General features: G+C 46.3%; 7 protein-coding genes across 7 annotated transcripts; 4 read left to right on the top strand and 3 right to left on the bottom strand.

Annotated features, from left to right (window-relative positions):
* Positions 1-1,125: 1,125 nt before the first annotated feature.
* On the bottom strand, positions 1,126-2,759 carry F5Y00DRAFT_245948 (phosphoglycolate phosphatase). Its single transcript, XM_048009060.1, has 2 exons — positions 2,296-2,759; positions 1,126-2,202 (listed from the first exon to the last, which is right to left on the bottom strand). Exons 1-2 carry the CDS (start codon positions 2,302-2,304, stop codon positions 1,465-1,467), a joined length of 747 nt encoding a protein of 248 aa, XP_047861530.1. The 5' UTR covers positions 2,305-2,759; the 3' UTR covers positions 1,126-1,464.
* Positions 2,428-3,665, top strand: F5Y00DRAFT_165450 (magnesium transporter). The gene is made up of 3 exons (XM_048004775.1): positions 2,428-2,742; positions 2,836-2,969; positions 3,039-3,665. Exons 2-3 carry the CDS (start codon positions 2,914-2,916, stop codon positions 3,400-3,402), a joined length of 420 nt encoding a protein of 139 aa, XP_047861529.1. The 5' UTR covers positions 2,428-2,742; positions 2,836-2,913; the 3' UTR covers positions 3,403-3,665.
* Positions 3,204-7,194, top strand: F5Y00DRAFT_272783 (muts domain V-domain-containing protein; the record flags this gene model as incomplete). Its single annotated transcript, XM_048013048.1, has 5 exons — positions 3,204-4,559; positions 4,615-4,853; positions 4,905-5,504; positions 5,557-5,983; positions 6,044-7,194. Exons 1-5 carry the CDS (start codon positions 3,929-3,931, stop codon positions 7,192-7,194), a joined length of 3,048 nt encoding a protein of 1,015 aa, XP_047861528.1. The 5' UTR covers positions 3,204-3,928.
* A 792-nt stretch (positions 7,195-7,986) lies between these two features.
* F5Y00DRAFT_165230 (uncharacterized protein) lies at positions 7,987-9,219 on the bottom strand. The gene has a single exon (XM_048004774.1). It carries the CDS (start codon positions 8,922-8,924, stop codon positions 8,112-8,114), a length of 813 nt encoding a protein of 270 aa, XP_047861527.1. The 5' UTR covers positions 8,925-9,219; the 3' UTR covers positions 7,987-8,111.
* Positions 9,220-10,527, bottom strand: F5Y00DRAFT_165229 (uncharacterized protein). The gene is made up of 2 exons (XM_048004773.1): positions 10,167-10,527; positions 9,220-10,045 (listed from the first exon to the last, which is right to left on the bottom strand). The coding sequence occupies exons 1-2, from the start codon at positions 10,282-10,284 to the stop codon at positions 9,516-9,518; spliced, it is 648 nt and encodes a 215-aa protein (XP_047861526.1). The 5' UTR covers positions 10,285-10,527; the 3' UTR covers positions 9,220-9,515.
* Positions 10,528-10,951: 424 nt separating this feature from the next.
* Positions 10,952-13,426, top strand: F5Y00DRAFT_165225 (uncharacterized protein). Its single transcript, XM_048004772.1, has 7 exons — positions 10,952-11,454; positions 11,509-11,819; positions 11,877-11,990; positions 12,047-12,411; positions 12,465-12,488; positions 12,544-12,837; positions 12,896-13,426. Exons 1-7 carry the CDS (start codon positions 11,213-11,215, stop codon positions 13,250-13,252), a joined length of 1,707 nt encoding a protein of 568 aa, XP_047861525.1. The 5' UTR covers positions 10,952-11,212; the 3' UTR covers positions 13,253-13,426.
* Positions 13,427-13,936: 510 nt separating this feature from the next.
* On the top strand, positions 13,937-16,544 carry F5Y00DRAFT_245937 (ethanolamine kinase). Its single transcript, XM_048009059.1, has 2 exons — positions 13,937-15,327; positions 15,389-16,544. Exons 1-2 carry the CDS (start codon positions 14,596-14,598, stop codon positions 15,917-15,919), a joined length of 1,263 nt encoding a protein of 420 aa, XP_047861524.1. The 5' UTR covers positions 13,937-14,595; the 3' UTR covers positions 15,920-16,544.
* The last annotated feature ends 2,223 nt before the right edge of the window (positions 16,545-18,767 follow it).

The following is an 18,767-nucleotide window of genomic DNA, read 5'->3' as shown; positions in this document are numbered from 1 at the left end:
TCGGAGCAGAGACGGGGTGGCTGTGCTCGCCCGTTGCCATTCAGAGCCCCCAGGGCCTAGAGAATACGAGGTGCAGTACATCCAGACATCCCGACGCAAGCTCCAAAGAGCTGACGTCGGTCGAATCCACCGCATCGCGTCCAGTACAGTACAACTACATAACATAACAAAGACCATGTGGCAAACACCTAAGCCAGAAAGGCTCCCGTGCAGCGGTGAATTATGTATGTACAAAGAACAATTGGGCCGTCGTCCCAGCGGCAGAAGCTTGTTGGTTTACTTACAGCATATACAAGGTATGCTTCAACGTCCTGGCCTTCTGATCGTAAACGCGGTAGAGGTGAAAGATCTCGGCTGCAAGCCAAGACTCTACCCCAACTCAAAGGGGCAGCGGCTTTGGTTATCTTAGGTAATAAGATAGGTAATAAAGTGAACTGACCTGATATGTAGGCAGTAGGTATTAATATACACTGTAGAGTTCGCCTACAATATCATCTCAACTTCATTAATAACTTACGATTGGCCTGCCTATCCTCAACGCCAAATTTTCCTATGCAGGTATGCTCCTACATACAGTATATACATCCGTCTATTCTAAATGAAAATATTCGACATTAAAATCCGAGTATGGTCAAAATTTGTGTCAAATAACCACCTTAAGAGTTGTATTACTTGAAGTCAACTCCTGAGACAATCATGGTTTCTACTATAAACAATGGTACTACACCCTTCCGATCTCATGATCAACTCCTAACCCGTGTCCGTTCAGCCACTATATACTATGATACCTAATTTTTAATGAATATTATTCCTCGATTTAATTGTGGTTTAATTTAGCGACAGCCTCGTATTCCCGAGGGAAGTTTGCCGCGATACGGTGCTTGCTTATACTTAAACAGGCGTAGTATAATTCCTACCATGAAGCCGCAGCTTCAATTACGAGCTCTTATTAAGGAAAAGATTAACATAGGCATAGAGAATTGATATCTCGGTACTATATTCCCACGAGATCGGGATCACAAGGTCCACATCGGCCAACACAATTAAGCAAAGTATACTTATCAACGTCACTGCTCCTAATACCCCCGCAGTGATTTGTGCGATTTTCTACTCGACTTGTGATACAACAGAATCACATCGGAATCAATGTACGTGGAATGAGCCATTTTTATTTATCTGCGGTATTTAACGCAAAGTCAGACGCGAAATCAGTATCTAGCCGGCCTCGAAATACATCTCGACTCTATGGCATTGTCCATGGCCGTCTCATGTGAGAAGGTTGTCATTAGCTTAGAGATCCGAATGCATTCTCTCTAAATCCGCAAAGGAGAATAATCAAAGGTACCGCCGATGGGCAAGATTCCTCAATTGTAAAGCAGTCTCCCAAAAAAAATCTGTATGATGGCCGCATGGAGCAGGAGAACCTTCCATAAGATGCGAGCCGACTTCATCGTGTAAGTCGACTTATAGTGACTCCTCGATCTTCTTCAGGCACTCCGGGAACTCTTTCCAGTCGTACATGATGACGTTGGCTTTGCACTGTTCGGTCAAGATCTTGGCCATCTCCTCCATCTTCTCCTTGCCCTCTTCGATACCGTAGACACCGACGTAGCCAATCAGAGGGATACCAGCACGCATGGCAGCGGTAGCGCCGCTCTTGCTGTCTTCGACGGTAACGCACTCCGAATTCTTGACACCCAGCTGCTCGCAGGCGTAGTTGTAGATAGCAGGGTCAGGCTTGCTAGAAGGAGGGTTCAGGCTAGTAGCAGCGCTGTAGACGTGCTCGTCAGGGAAGTAGTGGTCAATGCCGACCTTCTTCAGACTGGCAACGACACGGGGCTTGGCTGAAGTGCTGACAACAGACATGGGGTACCCTTGCTGTTTGAGCCACTCAAGCTGCTCAGGTGCGCCGGGGCAGGGCTGACACTTCTCGCTCAGCTTTGTAGTAACGGCACCGAGCTCACGGTCGACATATGCATCCACCTCCTCGGGTGACATGGTGAAGTTGTGCTTCTTCTGCAAGCCATTGAGCATACCACGGAAATTGTGGCCGACGAAGTCCTCTAGCAGCTGGTGGACAGTGTAGCGCTCGGATTTGCCATACTTCTCCAAGACCTCGTTGGTCAATTCGGTGCAAGCTTCAAAGGCCAAATGCTCCGACAGACAAAGCGTGTTGTCGCAGTCGAGCAGGACGTACTTGGCCTATTAATTCAAAATGTTAGATAACTTTTTAAAAAAACATAAAAAAAAGCACAAAGAAAAAAGAAAAAAGCGTAAACAAAGCCAGCCACTTACACGAGGCATGTTGGATGATGCAAGGATGGCTGATTGAGTCGTGCTGGTGCTGATGCTTGATCGGGTTGGTTTAGAGATAGAAAGTAATTGATCTTGTAGTAGATGACGAACTACTGCGATGGTTACGTAGTTTTCAAGATCTCTGCGGGGAGCTTCCCTTCTTACATTGCGGGGTTTTTTTCGCGGACCTGCACAACACCATAGTACCTGCCTCACGGATAACTAAAACCGCCAAGGTAGGAACTAATGGTCTTAACCTCAGTACAGTGCCCGTGGTTAAACGGGCAGGCACAGGGTAAATTACCAGTAGGACCGATGAGTAGCACCGATAGTAGGGAAGTTACTATCTTAGGTGTTACCGTCGTGAACTGCGTGAATCATACGTTAATACCTTTTTAGTGCATAATACCTAAATTTTACATATTATGTATCCACTTAGATGCCAACGTAAGGTACAACCCTTACGTACACAGTATAGTGCATTGTGTAGTTGCCCTCTTGGCAAAGCTACCTAACTCTGTATGGTAACCCATTGAATAGGTTGGCCATTCAATTTAGACATCATCACTGTTTTTGCGAAAAGCTACCTATTCACCACCTACCCGGACTCCCGAAAAAATGACTTGGATTTCCAAATTAGTAACGGCTTTCGGGCTATTACTTCTAGCAGACTCGTAAGGACACCTATTTTTTGTTGTTATAGCTGGGAGAATATTACAGCTTACAGTAGCTTCCGTTTTTAGGTGTTACTCTGCTTACGAACACTCTGTTCTACAAACGCATCGAGCCGCATCGCTCTCTTCCTTGACCACATCACACAGTGGCGCAACTACGACATTACCGATCGATATCACCATCGAAACTATCGTCGCGACGTTTATTGTCTGTCTGGGCATGGTATTGGGGACGTCTAACTTGCGACCAATCCAATGGCGTGTTTGGGCAGGGAAGATTGAGCGAGAGGGCGAGACAGGGTTTCTAAACAGCAGTGGAGAGGTAGAGAAAGACTACGTTGGGAACCCATTCCGGTTATTAGAGAGTCGTCCAGGATTTGTCGATATTCGGAAACAGAGGAGCGAGTTCGCTGAATGGGCTAAAAACAAATAGACTCGAATTCGAGCAATGTGTATAGAAGGCACCCGAAAACGCCGGTACCAGGTCAAGCTTGCTATTCTCATGAATTTATAGAGTAACAAATGGGAGACATGCTCGAAGTTACTAGGGTACTACGCTATGTTTCGCCGCACATATGGAGCAAGACGAAATAGAATTATGCCACACGTACTGCCGGCACCGGCCCTAGTGGATTGATTGGTTTATTGAAGGAACGAACCGAAGTCGAGTGGGAACGCCGTTGCCTCTATTGTAGGTGCTCTTAGGTGTGTCTCCGGAAATCACGGAAAATATACCCCGCGGGGAGATGGCACCTTCTATAGGTATTGCTCCTAAAATCAACTGCTCCTTCCATAAGAATGCACATTACTAGAATCGAGAAATTCTTAGCCGGAGATGCCAGTTTATCTAATTCAACCAACCCGTATACCAACAATCTCCCTTCATCTCTTACTAAGTACAAAGTGCCTATGTTATATTCCATGTAGGCTGCTCTCTTTTGAGAAATCAGAGCCACAATATGCCGCCCAGTCAAAGATATCAGACTCCGTCTGGGGTATCGTCAGAGCAATCAGTTCGTACCAATCTTTTCAGCCAGTCTAGCTCATTATTCGTTCCGTCTGCTATAAACAATCGTGTCTTCTCAACTCCCAATCAAGTACAGGATCATGCCGCTCCGACATATCTCAGCTCGTCAAATAGGGGTTCGTTAAGAGGGAGCCTAAGTCGTGTAAGCTCAAGGGCTACAATACAGCCCTATCCGTCTTCCCCCTATCTCCCACAGCATCCTCAAAGACAGAGGTTGTCCTTACGTCCACCATCCAGTCAGATCTCAGCAAATAATTCCAGTCGTCCTAAAGGTGATAACGACTCGCACATCGACGATATGCTATCCAACGAAGATACAGATGCATTAAGCGAAATCATCCTAGCAATTGATATGAAAGAAAATGGTAATCTTGGTTGTGCTTATTACATCGCAATTGATGAATCCTTGTTCCTCCTTGAAGACGTGGCTATGTCAGGAATGGATCTGGTTGAGACACTTCTTTTCCACGTCAACCCTACTACTGTACTTATATCCGCCAGGGCCCCAGAAAAACTAGCAGATTATCTTGCGAGGAGGGCACAGGGAGTGGACGGGAATCAAGGTAAGCTGGAAAGTATCGGTATAAATGTGTCAAGCGTTACTAATGAGTCTTATAGACGACTTGCAGAGCGCATATATCCTGAGAAATCTCAACTCCGCTGACTTCCGTTATGATGTTGGAAAGGGAAAACTGTTGGCACTAAATCTTGAAACGCCTGGCCGCCAGAGCGTGCTTTTCACATCCGTCGTTGACGACATCATGGATGAAGCCGATGATATTGGCGGACATGAAAGCTCAAGGCAAAGTCGCCTGATGCGCCTCGCGACTTCAATAAACCTTGACAGCCGACTAACGGTTAGATATTGCCGTCTAGTTATCTTATGTCATCATTCTAACGAATAGCAGATAGGCTGTGCTGGCGCAGTGCTTGGAGACCTTCAGAGAAGAAGAACCGTAAATTACTTACCAAACGACCCTGATGCCCTAGTAGCATTCAGCATCAGATCAGTCGAGATGTTCGCTTTATTTGACTCCATGTTCGTCAACGCTGATACTCTAGTGTCCCTTCAGATTCTACAGTCTGAGTATCATCCAAACAGCCATCTAAGGGGTCCCAGTAATTCAGGGGCCAAAGAAAGTTTGTCTGTCTACGGGCTCTTTCAACATCTAGCCCGTACACCCCAGGGCAAATTAAAACTCCGCCAGATATTCCTACGACCAAGTACTAATATTGATTTGATCCATGCCCGCCAGAAGACGATATCTTTCCTGCTGCGACCAGGAAATGCCGAGGCCCTTGTTCAGCTAAGCAACGAGCTCAAAAAAGTCAAGAATATGAAATCGGTAGTAGCCCTTCTTGAAAAGGGAGTCGACACCCCTGGGCGTAAAATGTCTATAGCGAATAATGTCTGGGCTTCACTGCAACGATTTGCAGCCTATAGCTTACAGATTGGAGAGTCACTTCGCACCCTGCCGGGTTCAGAGAATATTGAAATCATTAGAAAGGTAAGATGTGACCAATTCCTATATTTAACACAGGGTCTCAAAGTGTCACCAGGTGATCAGTGTCATTCAGCCGCTTGCCCTTCGTCAAGTAGGCGAGCTCATTAGTCAAACCGTTGATTTTGATCAGTCAATGGAACGTGGAAAGACAGCCGTCAGACAAGGCGTGGATGCTGACCTAGACGAATTGAAACGTAGTTATGATGGCATGGAACATTTCTTAACCACCGTCATCGCAAAACTACGAAGCGAATTGCCGGAATGGGCGAGAAAATACATACAAAACTGCATATTCTTTCCGCAACTAGGTTTCTTAACGGTAGTTTCACTTAACCCCGAGACAGGAAAGGGTAACTATAACGGCGAAGGTGTAGATGATGTATGGGAGCGTATGTTTGTAGCCGAGGGTTGCGTATATTATAAGAATCGGCAGATGAAGGAGATGGATGAGCATTTTGGAGATGCGTACTGTATGATTATTGGTACGCCCCCCTTTTTCCCTATACGCTACAATACCTAGTTGACTGGCTGATATCCTGTAGACCGGGAGATTGAGATTATTCACGAGCTCGCTGTAAAGGTTTTGGCGCAACGGGAAGCCATCATTGCAGCGTCTGATGTTCTCGGTGAACTCGACAGCCTGTTCGCGCTGGCGATTGGTTGCGGGCAGTACAACTGGGTTGCACCTAAAATGACTACTCAAAATATCATACACATCGAAGGGGGTCGCCATCCTCTGCAAGAGCTTGTGGTCCCGTCATTTATTGCTAACGACTGCTTCCTCGCTGGCGGGCCAGGTGAACAAAATGACGAAGGAGAAGATGAGAGCTCCGCAGAGCTTGAGCGGAACTCTATAGAACATCCCAGCACCCTAGTACTGACAGGGCCTAATCACTCCGGGAAGAGCATATATCTAAAACAGGCCGCTCTCATTGTCTATCTAGCACATATTGGCTGTTTCGTCCCAGCCGAACGAGCTCGGATCGGAATCACGGATCGTATTCTTACACGTATCGCTACACGTGAAAGTGTGGCGAAGAATGAGAGCGCATTTTCCATCGACCTACGTCAAGTTGCCTTTGCGATGAACTTTGCAACACGTAGGAGTCTTGTGTTAATAGATGAGTTTGGCAAAGGTACGAACAGCCTAGACGGTGCTGGTTTGGTCACAGCGGTACTAGACCATTTTACTTCTCTCGGTCCCGAGCGGCCAAAGGTTTTAGCCGCCACGCACTTCCACGAGATATTCGAGGGCCAGTTCCTAGTAGAGACCCCAGAGTTAGCCTTTGCGCACATGGAAATCCGAGTTGACTTCGATGCTCCGACCATGGAAGATCAAGTTACGCATCTCTTCCAGCTGGCTCCAGGCCGAAGCGTCTCCAGCTTTGGTAGTCGGTGTGCGGCTATAAACGGTATTGATGAGGCGGTGGTTCAGAGGGCAGAGTCGATTATGCTGATGATTGTTAATAATGAAGATCTTGAGGTTGTGTGTACCAGGTTATCGGATTCGGAGACGCAGAAGCTTGAGGAGGCAGAAGCTGTTGCGCGAGCTTTCCTTGAGCGGGATATTAAAGCGCCGCCTGGTGGTGGCGGGAAGAAAGGGAAGGGTATCGATGGGTGGTATAGAGGGATCCTTGAACAAGTGTTGCTGGGTGACGAGTCGACTTCGGGTTCGAATCTGGGGGCTAGTTAATGAATTGTATGCGGGAGGCGTGGGCGGATATCTTTGGATCTATCGTAGCTAGCAATGGCTATGGCTATAATACTCATAAACACTTAAGGCTACCTAGCTACCTTGTCGAGTTAAAAAAAGGGATGATTTTTTCCTGATTTTTGTTTTAGTTCGTGTACGAAGTAGATGTATCATACCGTATAACTAGTGTATAGTTACTCCTATTTTAAATGGCTCCTAATGTGCTTTTGTCCCCTTTCAGGGGTTGGAAAGACAATAAGCTACCATAGTAATTAGACCTCCACTCGTCGGCCGGTTAGACTTTAAACTACCTGAAATAGGGGAAACCCCTTTCGCCGAAGTCCAACATGCTAGAATTACGAGTCCCTCTAGAACTACTATACAGATGTCGTAAGTCCGATTTAAGAACCTCTTCACTATACAACATGCCCTATACTAAATCAACCTAATCCAAATTTAAGCATTAACTCGTTAGCACGAGCATATCACAAAAAGCACCATACCAACGAAGAATTTCTCATAATCGAGCTTCTGTTTTAATTATCTCCACTATCAACATTAACAACATCAAAATCAACAACCGAGGCAGCACCTCCGCATCAGGGTATCTCCACCGCGCGAACCGCAAGCAGATCGCTCTTCTCCCCCTCACCAGACAGATCAACTAACTAACTAGCTGCGCTCAAGTCCGTCCGTCCGTCTGTCTGTTACGGCAATGTCTTGCGAGACTACCAGCTGGCCGGCCCGGCACAGCAAAAACGTTTATCCATGGTAATCCATTGCCGCTTTTTCTCTCTCTAGGGTATTATTATACATTGACGCAATACGTACACTTGGAATGGAAAAACAACAACATCGTGTTTGCGCGGCCCCTATGCCAGCAAGAGCCGCTGCTAGACTGGCTAGCGGGCTGACGATTACCAGCCGAAAGCCATGGCAGCGCCGACAGCTAGGACGGCGGCGAGAAGAGAGGCTTGGCTGGTGGAGGCGGAGCCTTCTTCCGTAGAGTCGCCAGAGGGGGCGCTGCCGGGTGTGCCGTCGGAGCCCTGGGCACTTGAATCCTCGTCGTCCGAGCTGGAGCTGGAGCTGGAGCTAGAGGTAGAGCTGGAAGAGCTGGCGGTGGAGGTGGGGGTGCTGGCGGCGCCGCTGGAAGTAAACGTGGTAGCAGCGACTAGGAGAGACTCGGAAGCAGTAGGAGCCGGGCCAGCAACAGCAGTGGTGTCAGACAAAACGACGCTGGAGGCGGAGCCCTTGGTAGCGCTGCCAGTAGGCGCCGGGCCCGAGGTAGACGAGCTGGGGCCGTCGATCTTGTAAGGCGCGCCAACACTCATGATGACCGAGGGCTTCGCGGTGGAGGATCCACCAGTAGAGGTAGGCTTCTCGTCATCAGAAGAATCGGAGTCGGAGTCAGAGCTAGAGATAGAGCCCGTCTCGAAACCAGCCTTGCTCTCAGCAGACTGGAGGGCGGACTTGGGGATGTCGCAGCTGGACTGAATGGGGTTGACCAACTCCGCGAGAGTAGTGTCGGACGAACACCACTGGTTCATACACACCACGACGTCGGACAAAAAGCTGCCGCTGACCTTCTTGCACATGCAGTCCACGTCGGTGGGAGGGCAACCATTCTGTCGGACACAGCTCGTAATGCAAGTCGGGAACGCGGCCTGCACGAGGGAGGAGCCGAAGAGGGCGGCGTATAGGAGAGTTGCGGTTTGCTGTTTTGCCAACATTTTGCCGGATTGATAAATGAATGATATGGTATGTAAAGAGTGATATTATTAGAAATAGTGTTCTTCTAGAAAACGAATGTTTACGCGCTGAAAATGAATGAATGCTATCAGGCCTGTCTGATATGGTGCTATGTAAGTGACAACGAAAGAGCGTGGAGCTGAAGAAATAGGGATAGCGACGTGAAGTTTGACAGCGCGGGATTTCACGTCATATTGTATGGTAAAAGGACTCGGCATCGCTGCCGAGCCAAAAAAGAGATTGCTGGGATCATACTATTAGTCTTCGCTGGTGAAGGTATGAAACATCGCGAACTAGGATTATCGGCGTGCCAGACGATAATCTCTGTCGGTTTTGGGGGCAGCCTTTAGGCGATCTTTAATTACTCGGCCCGCTCGCGAGCCAATCCAGGGGACTCGAACGTCACAAGCTGCCCTTTTTGACTGTATTGCCAAGCCCTACTAGACGGGGCGCCGTCTACAGTTGGTCAGAATGGACGGCTAGTTGAGCCATAAGCGGATCATCTAAAGAAGATCTCTGGAGTAATCTTCATTTTACTTTTTTAAGGGGTTGATAGAAGGGAGAAAAAAGTGTCATTCAGGGGACTTCTGGTAATGCATACAAATTTCGTCGGCAGAAGCGTTCTTGTGAGGGTTAAAAGATTTCCTTGCCCCTTCTGGGCTGGTTACGAAGCCGCAGCTCTCGTAGAATGATATCGCATCGCCGTTTGACGTATACACGACGAGGCTCAGCTCGAGGCGTTTGCCATGCTGCTTAGAATAAGCGAACGCCTCTTGTATTGCGGTCTCAGCTAGTATTTTAGCGAGACCTTGGCGTCGAGCCTCTGGCAGCGTGTAAACACCGGTGATCTGGAAATATACAGATGAGGCCTCACCGTGATTCCGGTGATGATGATCGCTGCCATCTCTCATTTCGGAACTGGCTTGGAACGGATTGCTGGCTGGGTCCGGGTTCGGCATCGGTCCAATTAATGACGTAGCGGATAGAACCTTTCTATCATGCAGACGCACGGCCACGAAGGTCTTTACAAGAGGGTTATTAATGCGGCTGAGCCAGTCGTCGTTGCCAAAGTTGATTTCTCTATCGTAAGTCGAGCCGAAGACTATTCGTATAAGTGGCCAGCCAGACCCGTATAGTCAGTAAATCATATCAGTTATCATGTTGTGTCAACCTCGGGGGAGCACCAACACGTATGACAGAATCATTTGTCGGTGAACCCTTACCGTCAGGATCTTGTTCCAACGCAGCCAGCCTAAAAGGCTTATAATAGTCCAAATAGAAGCGGGAGCCTTGCTCGTCAGGCGATATAAGCTCAATGCGCCATTCCGTGAGACCGGACATGTTGGTTCGAGACAACGTTCGAGATGCAGCCGCGCTTATGAGAAAAGGATGATTGGACTCGGATGTGCTAGGTAATGGATACCGGTAGGCGGGTTGTCATAGCCACCCGCTTGCCCGCTTCGCTTCCGCGCTTGGTTGCAGATCACGATTCACGAAAGAGGGTTTTAGAAATTAGAAGTTGAGATGCATATGAATGAACCTTCTAAGATATTGAACTTTATAGGTACCTCCTACTAGTTAAACGAATGTGAGTCACTATTTAAATATGGGAGTTACACTCCAATCGTAGCTACCATGTCTTTTAATGTCTTAATAAGAAACCGGCTTAGCTTATGGCCCGCAGTTGCCCAAATAACGCTACATAGTAGATAAGTTAGGTATGTAAACGGCCATCTTACTTAAATATGTAGGTACCTACCTCATATGTAACAGTTGCTGCGGTCGATGTTAGTCCAATCTGTTTGTTAGACGGCTGCATGCATGTCTAAGGTTATTATGTAGGGTCCAAGGAGGCAGAGCAGAGCAGGTACCTGGGATCCAATCCGGTCGGGCGGTTAACTTTGGCTAGGTGCTTACCTAGGTACTAAACCTTATGGGACGATCCGATATCTGCCGCTCTTGATCGCAATTCTATGAGCCTAGTTATTGGTCATTTCCTCCCCTGCCTCCCTTATCCCCCACCCCCCAAGACCTGATGTCGCCTGCTCAACCAATCCCTGCATGTGACGAACCACCTGTGACAGGCGTCGAATAGCTGAAAAAGTGTAGAAAGTCCGTATTGTATCATAGCCTCGCTCGATTTCTTTTTCTCTTTTACAATATAGCAATACTATATAAGTCCCACGATGAGTTTCAATCTAACTAACGTTCATACTATACTCTCGCCTTAAGAACAATAATCAGTAATCTCGAGACTCGATCTTACGTGATGGCGTCCAGTGATGATACAACTCCTCCCCAGAGCCCGGGGTCTGTCTTCCATGACTTCGACCTGGAGCATGTCTTTAAGAAAGCTGAGCAACATGTGAGAAATGAGGAAAGCAAGAATTTCGTCGTCGAGTTCGGGTCCGAAAGAGCGCGGATTGCATTCGACTTTGATATAGATGATGCCAGGAAGCTGCTCCTTGACCAAGACCCCGACGAAAAGAAAGAATACCCTATTCGATGGATGTAAGTTATAAGTCTTCGATATAGCTATGGCAAATAGACTAATGAAGGTTACAGTAACATATGGGATCCTAGCGCGCAGATAGATATCATGAAGGCCATAAGCGATAGATACGAATTCTCGCCTAGGTTACTCGGTCTAATGATTACGCCAAGAACCCAGAGGGATGAGATACGACGGCATAAACACAGAAAAAGAGTCACAATCCCCCATCTACGAGGGCTCAGGGACTTGGAGAAAGGTGAAAGCGTACATGGCGACTTTCCTGTGAACCATCTTGCTCCCGCAGAGCTTAACGACAACATTGCTTTATATTTACAAGTGAAAGACACAGTAAATTACTTCTCTACGGACCAAACGCCGAAAGGTAAACACTTCTCAGGATAACAGATTTGCTTCCCCGTGCTAACAGAATTAAAAAAAGCCTTCTGTATCGGTGCAAATTGGCTACATAAGCGGCCAACACCAGCACGCAAAAACCCTCGGATCGGTATAATGCCGCCCAAACACTGGCAATGGCTCGTACTCTGTAATAACCGTACGTATCACGCTAGTATCCTTGCGACACTGCACAGTTATTAATATTTTGAATAGACACTGTTTTGTCGATTCATGAGAGGCACTCACTAGAGCCAGTCCCGGATAAAGAGGACCGGCAAGAATGGCGTCAAGCTGAATTCGAGTATATGAGAGCTCATACATTAGATATCCTCCGGCAACTTTCTACCCAAGGGTATGGGCTATACGACCACAACCCACTCGCTCAGAGCTCGGTTCGGACATCGCTCGCAAACTCTAAGCGAGAGGTAAATAGACAGCAATCGGGGATGTCTCTTTTCAGTAATAGCGAAATAGGGAGTTTGGCCGATGAAGGGACAAGCAACCTCTTCTATTATTTATTCGAGGACTACGTTGCGGCAGGCCCTCTCAAGGCTGCGGAACAGGAATTAGAAGAGCTGGTAAGCCGAGTTTCCTGCGTATGGAAAGGACGGTGCTAACCCTCATTGCGCAGACCGAAAAAGTGCTGGAGAGTACGGTACGTCGAACCCCCCATTGAGACCACATGACAGCTACTAAGTGTTATATCATAGCATCGAAAAAAAATGTCCAAGAGCTACGAGATTATACCTACGTTACATTATCTAAGCAAGGATCTTCGAGAGTTTAAACATTTGTTCGAGAACTACAAAAACCTGATAAGCAAAATCATGGTAGTTGGGAAGCCCGAATTGCATCATAACGGTGCATTATTCGATGGGGATCGAAGAGTATACCTATCAAACTCGGCACTTAGTCGATTTGATAGGTTAAGCGATCGGCTTCAGTATCTCATGCTAAACACTATTGAAGGATACCTCGAAGAGATAGGGGCACTATCCACTACAGTAAGAAAGAGCAGCCAATTACATTATCTGGTTCGTGAACCTGGCTAACTATACACAGTACTTCAACTTAACGCAGCAGAAGGACTCGCAGGCAACGGCAAGACTGACGAGAAGCGCAACGCTACTGGCTAAGCTCAGCGTCTTCTTCCTCCCGATTAGTTTTATGACGAGCTACTTCTCAGTGCAGGTCGAGGATCTGTATGTGTACTGGACGGGCAAGATGTATTGGACAGCGTTTGCGGTGATAGCGAGCGTATCATTTGTGAGTCTGTTCTTCTTCAGCAGGCTGCTCATGTTCGCGATAGACGAACTAGATGCTTGGGCAGCCGTCACAGCGGAATGGATGAGCAGGTTTCTTCAAACTATTCGAACCTGGTTGAGACTTAAACCTAAAGATGGCGATAAAGATGATTAAGAAGATCGATCTGGGCTGTGCTTCGAATTGGGATATACTTTGGTTAATGGCATGAATGAATATCTGATAGGAGTATATGACGAGACGTCATATTAGATGATGCACGAACTTGGCTATGTGTAATGGATTAGTATAATAGGATATATGTACAATATATCCGGGTCATTTATTATATTTATGGTACCAGGTGATCTACTATGTATTCTTACGTAGTGTGGGCTAGGTAAGTTGGGTAAAGTGCTTACATACACGTATATTACGTAGATAAAGCTACCCAAGATATACGTAGTGTACTTAATTGAGCCCTTCTGAACCAATAGAAATATATTCGATATAACCCCATTAAACCTAAACTTCTTTGTTGAGTACGAACATTAGTATTCCGTACGATGAATTAAATATAATAGATGTATGTTGGAGCTTAACACATGCAACGTACGTAGAGGTAAGCTTGAGCTATGTACATTCTAATACTTGATCTTTAACCTTCCATTTCGCATGCATTAGCTTTAAACCAAGAGGGGAAGCTGGCCTCGTGACTCTTGACTTTGATGTTCTTGCAGGTACGAAGTTGTACAATTCTCCCTTTCTTAGGCATATGTCATGTGCACGTATTCTTACATTACATAACTATTCGTACGTACTCCTTTTCTCTTTCTCTGCGCCTCTTTAATTATTGTCACACTTTTATTTCTTATACCTAATCTACATTCATCCTATTGTCCCTATTCAAATCGATCACTTACATGAAATAAATACTATTACAAGGTACTTAGTTACTATTTTTTAAGACACAACTTACATATCCAGAAAAGATCGAGTGGGATGAAAGTGCATATGTATGTACCACGCAGTATGTAGGCGTTGCCACCTCTTCCCAAGATTCAGGTGCTCTAGGGCTGCAGCTACCCCTGCCACCCCTGGTTTTAGTTCGATCAATTAATTCGATTAGTTGGTCCCTGATCACTACTAACCACACCTGCCACACCCACATCCTTTGCGAATCCCCAATTGCACATCATTCACACCCTTTCCCTTCTACATCGGGACGGTAATGACGTTTTGCTGCTTGTTGGTACGTACGACCATCGTTTAAAACGTCTTAACCACCTCGAGTTTGTCCTCTGCTTCACCGTTTGATCGCTCTTAAATTAATCACCCTTGCGACACATCCACAATCTATATTCTCCCACTCGCACGCTAGGCGGTGAACTTTTTTCTTCTATTTATTTACCTACTCCAGAAGAAGCAGGCAAATCCTTTCGAAATTTCGATCTCTCCATGACCTTATACTGTGCTCCTAAAAAAAGAACGACAAGTAATCGACCGAGCACGTGTGCAATATGCCTTCGTTTAACCCCAACGGAGTAGCCAACGGCCACCTTGGCCAGTTACGACACATTCCAATTTCCTACGATAACGACAATTCCAATGCCTCAGCTCGTGCACTTATCCTCGCCCTACGTCCAGAATGGTCGAGTCCTGACTCCAATATTGAATTCGTACCATTCAAGGATGGTATAACCAACACGTTACTAAAAGCCATCAATAAGAAGGAAGGTCTATCTCCAGACGAGGTGGATAAGGAGGCGGTTCTACTACGAGCATATGGACACGGAACCGATGTTCTCATAGACAGGCACCGCGAGACCCAAAATCACGAGCTGCTGATGAGATGTGGCTTGGCTCCTGAATTACTCGCCCGCTTCGATAATGGCATGATATATCGTTATATCCGAGGCACGGCCACTCAACCTGCCGACTTGAGGACGCCGTCTATATATTTAGCTGTTGCGAGGCGGTTAGCACAGTGGCACGCTACCGTGCCCTGCATATATGAGACACATGCGCAGAGGAATGGGGTAAATGGGACCAGCAACGGTCATCACGAAGTGGAAATTGAGCATGCCGCACCAGGGAAACCTTCGCCCAACGTATGGACGGTTATGCAGAAGTGGATCCTTGCCCTCCCCACGAAGACGGAGGCCCAGCGCACAAGACAGGCGACCCTCCAGCAGGAGCTAACTAAGCTCGTTGACGAGCTAAGCCAACGGCCTGGGCTGGGCGACAATGGCGTAAGTAGTACTGGAAATCCAACAAGTAGTTTTCTCGGATGCTAACTGGAGGTACTAATAGCTTGTCTTTGCGCACTGCGATCTCCTGAGTGGAAATGTGATAATTGAGCCTCAAGATTTAAGCAGCACTAAAAAGGAGGGCGGTCCGCAGACAGTAGTCAGTTTTATAGACTATGAATATGCCACCCCTTCCCCTGCAGCGTTCGACTTGGCTAACCACTTTGCGGAATGGGGTGGGTTTGACTGCGACTTTACTGTGTTACCAACTCGAGCACAACGGCTAGAGTTTATACGGGAATATATTCACACCTACTTCAGTCTATTACCTAACAAGCCTGATAACATAGACGAGGAAGCAGAAGCACAGAAACTATTTGCTGAAGTAGATATATTCCGTGGTGTGCCCGGACTTTACTGGGGAATCTGGGCCTTGATCCAGGCGACCATCTCGCACATCGATTTTGACTACGCGGAATACGCTGAGATTAGGCTAGGAGAGTATTGGGGGTGGAGAGAGGCTAGCAAATATGACGGCAAATTAACAGGAAAGGAGTTGTCGGTACGGGAAAAGAGGTGGGCGCAGTTGGAATAGATTTTCAGGCATTTTCAGGGTAAGATGCGATAGGGGAGTCATAACCGCATTTTAATAGATACCATTATGATAAAGGGCACGTTTGAGGAAACTTGGACTACGCGGGAATTATAGCTACGATCATATAATACTTGAGACTAGACGGAGGAGTTGGGGGGCATTTAGAATAGTCTTGGACTTAAGCTAAGGCGGTATCGACGTGTTTTCCGTCTCGAGAAATAGGAATGTTGCTTGATCGATGGCTCGGACTGATGGTATTGCGGCGTGAGCTACTTGATTTGAAGTTATGAATGCCTGCCTATTGGATTCCAAGTTTCTCGGTTGATGTACACGAGAAATAATATATAGGACGCACGCATTTAGATCCCAATTGGAGCTCGGATATAAAATACTCCTAACCCTGACTCTCGAGCTGGCTGACCCGGAATACTAGCCTTCAACAGTACAATGGGAGAAGCAAGTGGTCAAAAAAGACCGCTGGGGACTACGAATCGTTACGTATCGGGGGCAATGCATCAGTGTCTCGTCTGTAGGCGACAGCTACTTTAAGGCCTCTGTTGGGCTATTAGCGATGTATTAGGTTATGCTGTAGCTCTATCCTACAGAAGATTTATTTCGTGGCGTCTTATTTCTTTTGGTTACTAGAATATCGCAAGGCTATGTGTTAGACTATTGCACTTCTCATCCCGCCGTACGTTTTATAATGTTCTAGTTATATTGGTCAAGGGGAAAGAAGGAAGATGGTGGTGGCGGTGGGGGTATCAAAGCTAGTTGTTCACGAGTAATTATTGCGTTGAAGCCTGGATAAGATGGGGTTTCTAGGACGAAGCGTAATGTGAAATTTGAGGACAACTGTCTACGTGGCTCAGGCTCAGTTTTAGAGATTAATGGTATGTCTGTCCTTGGGGCACGGTCAGCTCCGAATGCCTTTATACTACCTGCCCGTCGATGTAACTAAATGCAAATACACTTAATGAATACCACCATTTCAAACTTAGGATATTCCCCATGTTGCTATTCGCTAGAGAGTGATATAGTGCCTTTGACTAAGCGGCTGGTCGTTATGTGAAGAGGTAGTTTGTGTATAGATTATATAGTGAGCACTGTGGGATCTGGGACTCATGCCTCCTTTAAGTATCTCACTGCCACCCCTTCCAAAATATAAATAGTATAAGGATTGACAGACTATTAAAGTTATATTTATAAATAAAGTGTATATAATTAGCTATCATTGAACGAGACAAAGGTTTTAGGTGAGGAAATCAAAGTGTACGTCCTATTGCTCAGTTAGGTCCAAGTAGACCTACACAATGTTTGCTCTTATCCATCTAGTATACCTAGGTAACTTACAGGCGCTATCATATACATTTTAAAACCATTACCAATTAATAGTTACTCCCTCTTGTTGATATTCGCGGGGAGAAGCATTTAAATACAGTTGCTTTATCCCTACGATATAGTAAAACTTTGATAAGTGTGTCGAAGAGAACGTATAGGATATACATGTATATGTCTATAATATCTGGGTAGCTGTTATAAGGTATAGGGTTGCATGTGATCAAGAATGTATATATATGAGACTTTATATAGGAATAGATACCAAACCTCCTTGGTCAAGCACTGTAGACTAGCCTAGATTAGCAACTGTAAATAGCTATTTTATATTGTTTCGCCTCCTCCCTCGGGATTACTTCCAAGAGATAAACTCTCCACTGCATTAGATTCCAATAACATTACCCGAAAGTCGTTGGTAGCGATGGATCGGTTAAGTACGTGTTTAAGTAGTGGCGAAATATCTAGAGGGCTGCTTGGCAGTTCGTCTAGAGCGAAGGTCATCTCCATGCAATCCACATTCCTGCCTTCGAATTGTGCCCCGACTCCTTGGAGAGGTGGCTGTTCTTGACAGTTTCGAGCAAGCCGAGCCATCCTAATAAGGCGATGCAAGTATCGGGAGTGACGGGCTATGGCATGGTTAGTTTTGTGAGACTAGGTTGAGGTCAGCTCCCTGACTATAACTATACCACAAGTGTTGGTATTGTACCTAATGTTCGAATACGTCAAGGGGCCGGTTGTCTAGTACTGATATTAAAGCTGTGATAAAAAAGGGGTAGCCAACGAAGTCCTTTGGATTACGGACATCTCTTTAAGGTAGTGGTTATAAGCAGTGATTAATGATAGCACAAGGCAATATGTACTCGGGCTGCGATAGTAGATCGACAACGGAAGGATTAATCGCAGAACAAGAGTCACGGCACTGATTTAAACATTGAATAAGTATTATGAATCGTAATAAGGTCTAGTCAGCAGTGGGGAAATCAGGGGAAGGAAGTTCACGAGCAGCTGACGCTTCCATGATAGATGATGGTTATATAGAGCTAAAGATCGCGGATAGACACCAACAATCGCTGAATGGGGAGTAAAGCAGCGATCTATCGATTGACAAGGATAGCGAGGAGGCATGGGGATAACCTGTAGCCTTTAATGCTGGAAATGGGGGGCGAGAGTGACTACTATCTAGCCACGGAGGGGAGGGGAAGCTGTTGGACAACAACCTTGACTCAAGTGTGTGAGTATTAGGAATTACGCATCTTATTGGACTATTAGGCACGAGCTGAAGGATACGCATACGCGATCCATCACCCGGTTTCTTTAGTGCTCATTTTGTTTGATATCACGATGTCGATGGAAATAACAACTGCTATCACGTCGACAGCTCACTAACAGTTTACTTTACCAAGACGATGACGAATACCACCAAGATATTTGATGGTACTGACGAATAATAATCACTGCACCACCAACTATAATAAACAAAATTGAATCATCGCACATCAGCGGCGCGCTGTCG

Source organism: Daldinia vernicosa, assembly GCF_022497035.1.
Source record: "Daldinia vernicosa strain CBS 139.73 unplaced genomic scaffold F5Y00scaffold_54, whole genome shotgun sequence".
Classification (NCBI taxonomy): domain Eukaryota; kingdom Fungi; phylum Ascomycota; class Sordariomycetes; order Xylariales; family Hypoxylaceae; genus Daldinia; species Daldinia vernicosa.
Note: the sequence above shows the minus strand (reverse complement) of the source record. Positions and strands in the feature narration are given on the sequence as shown.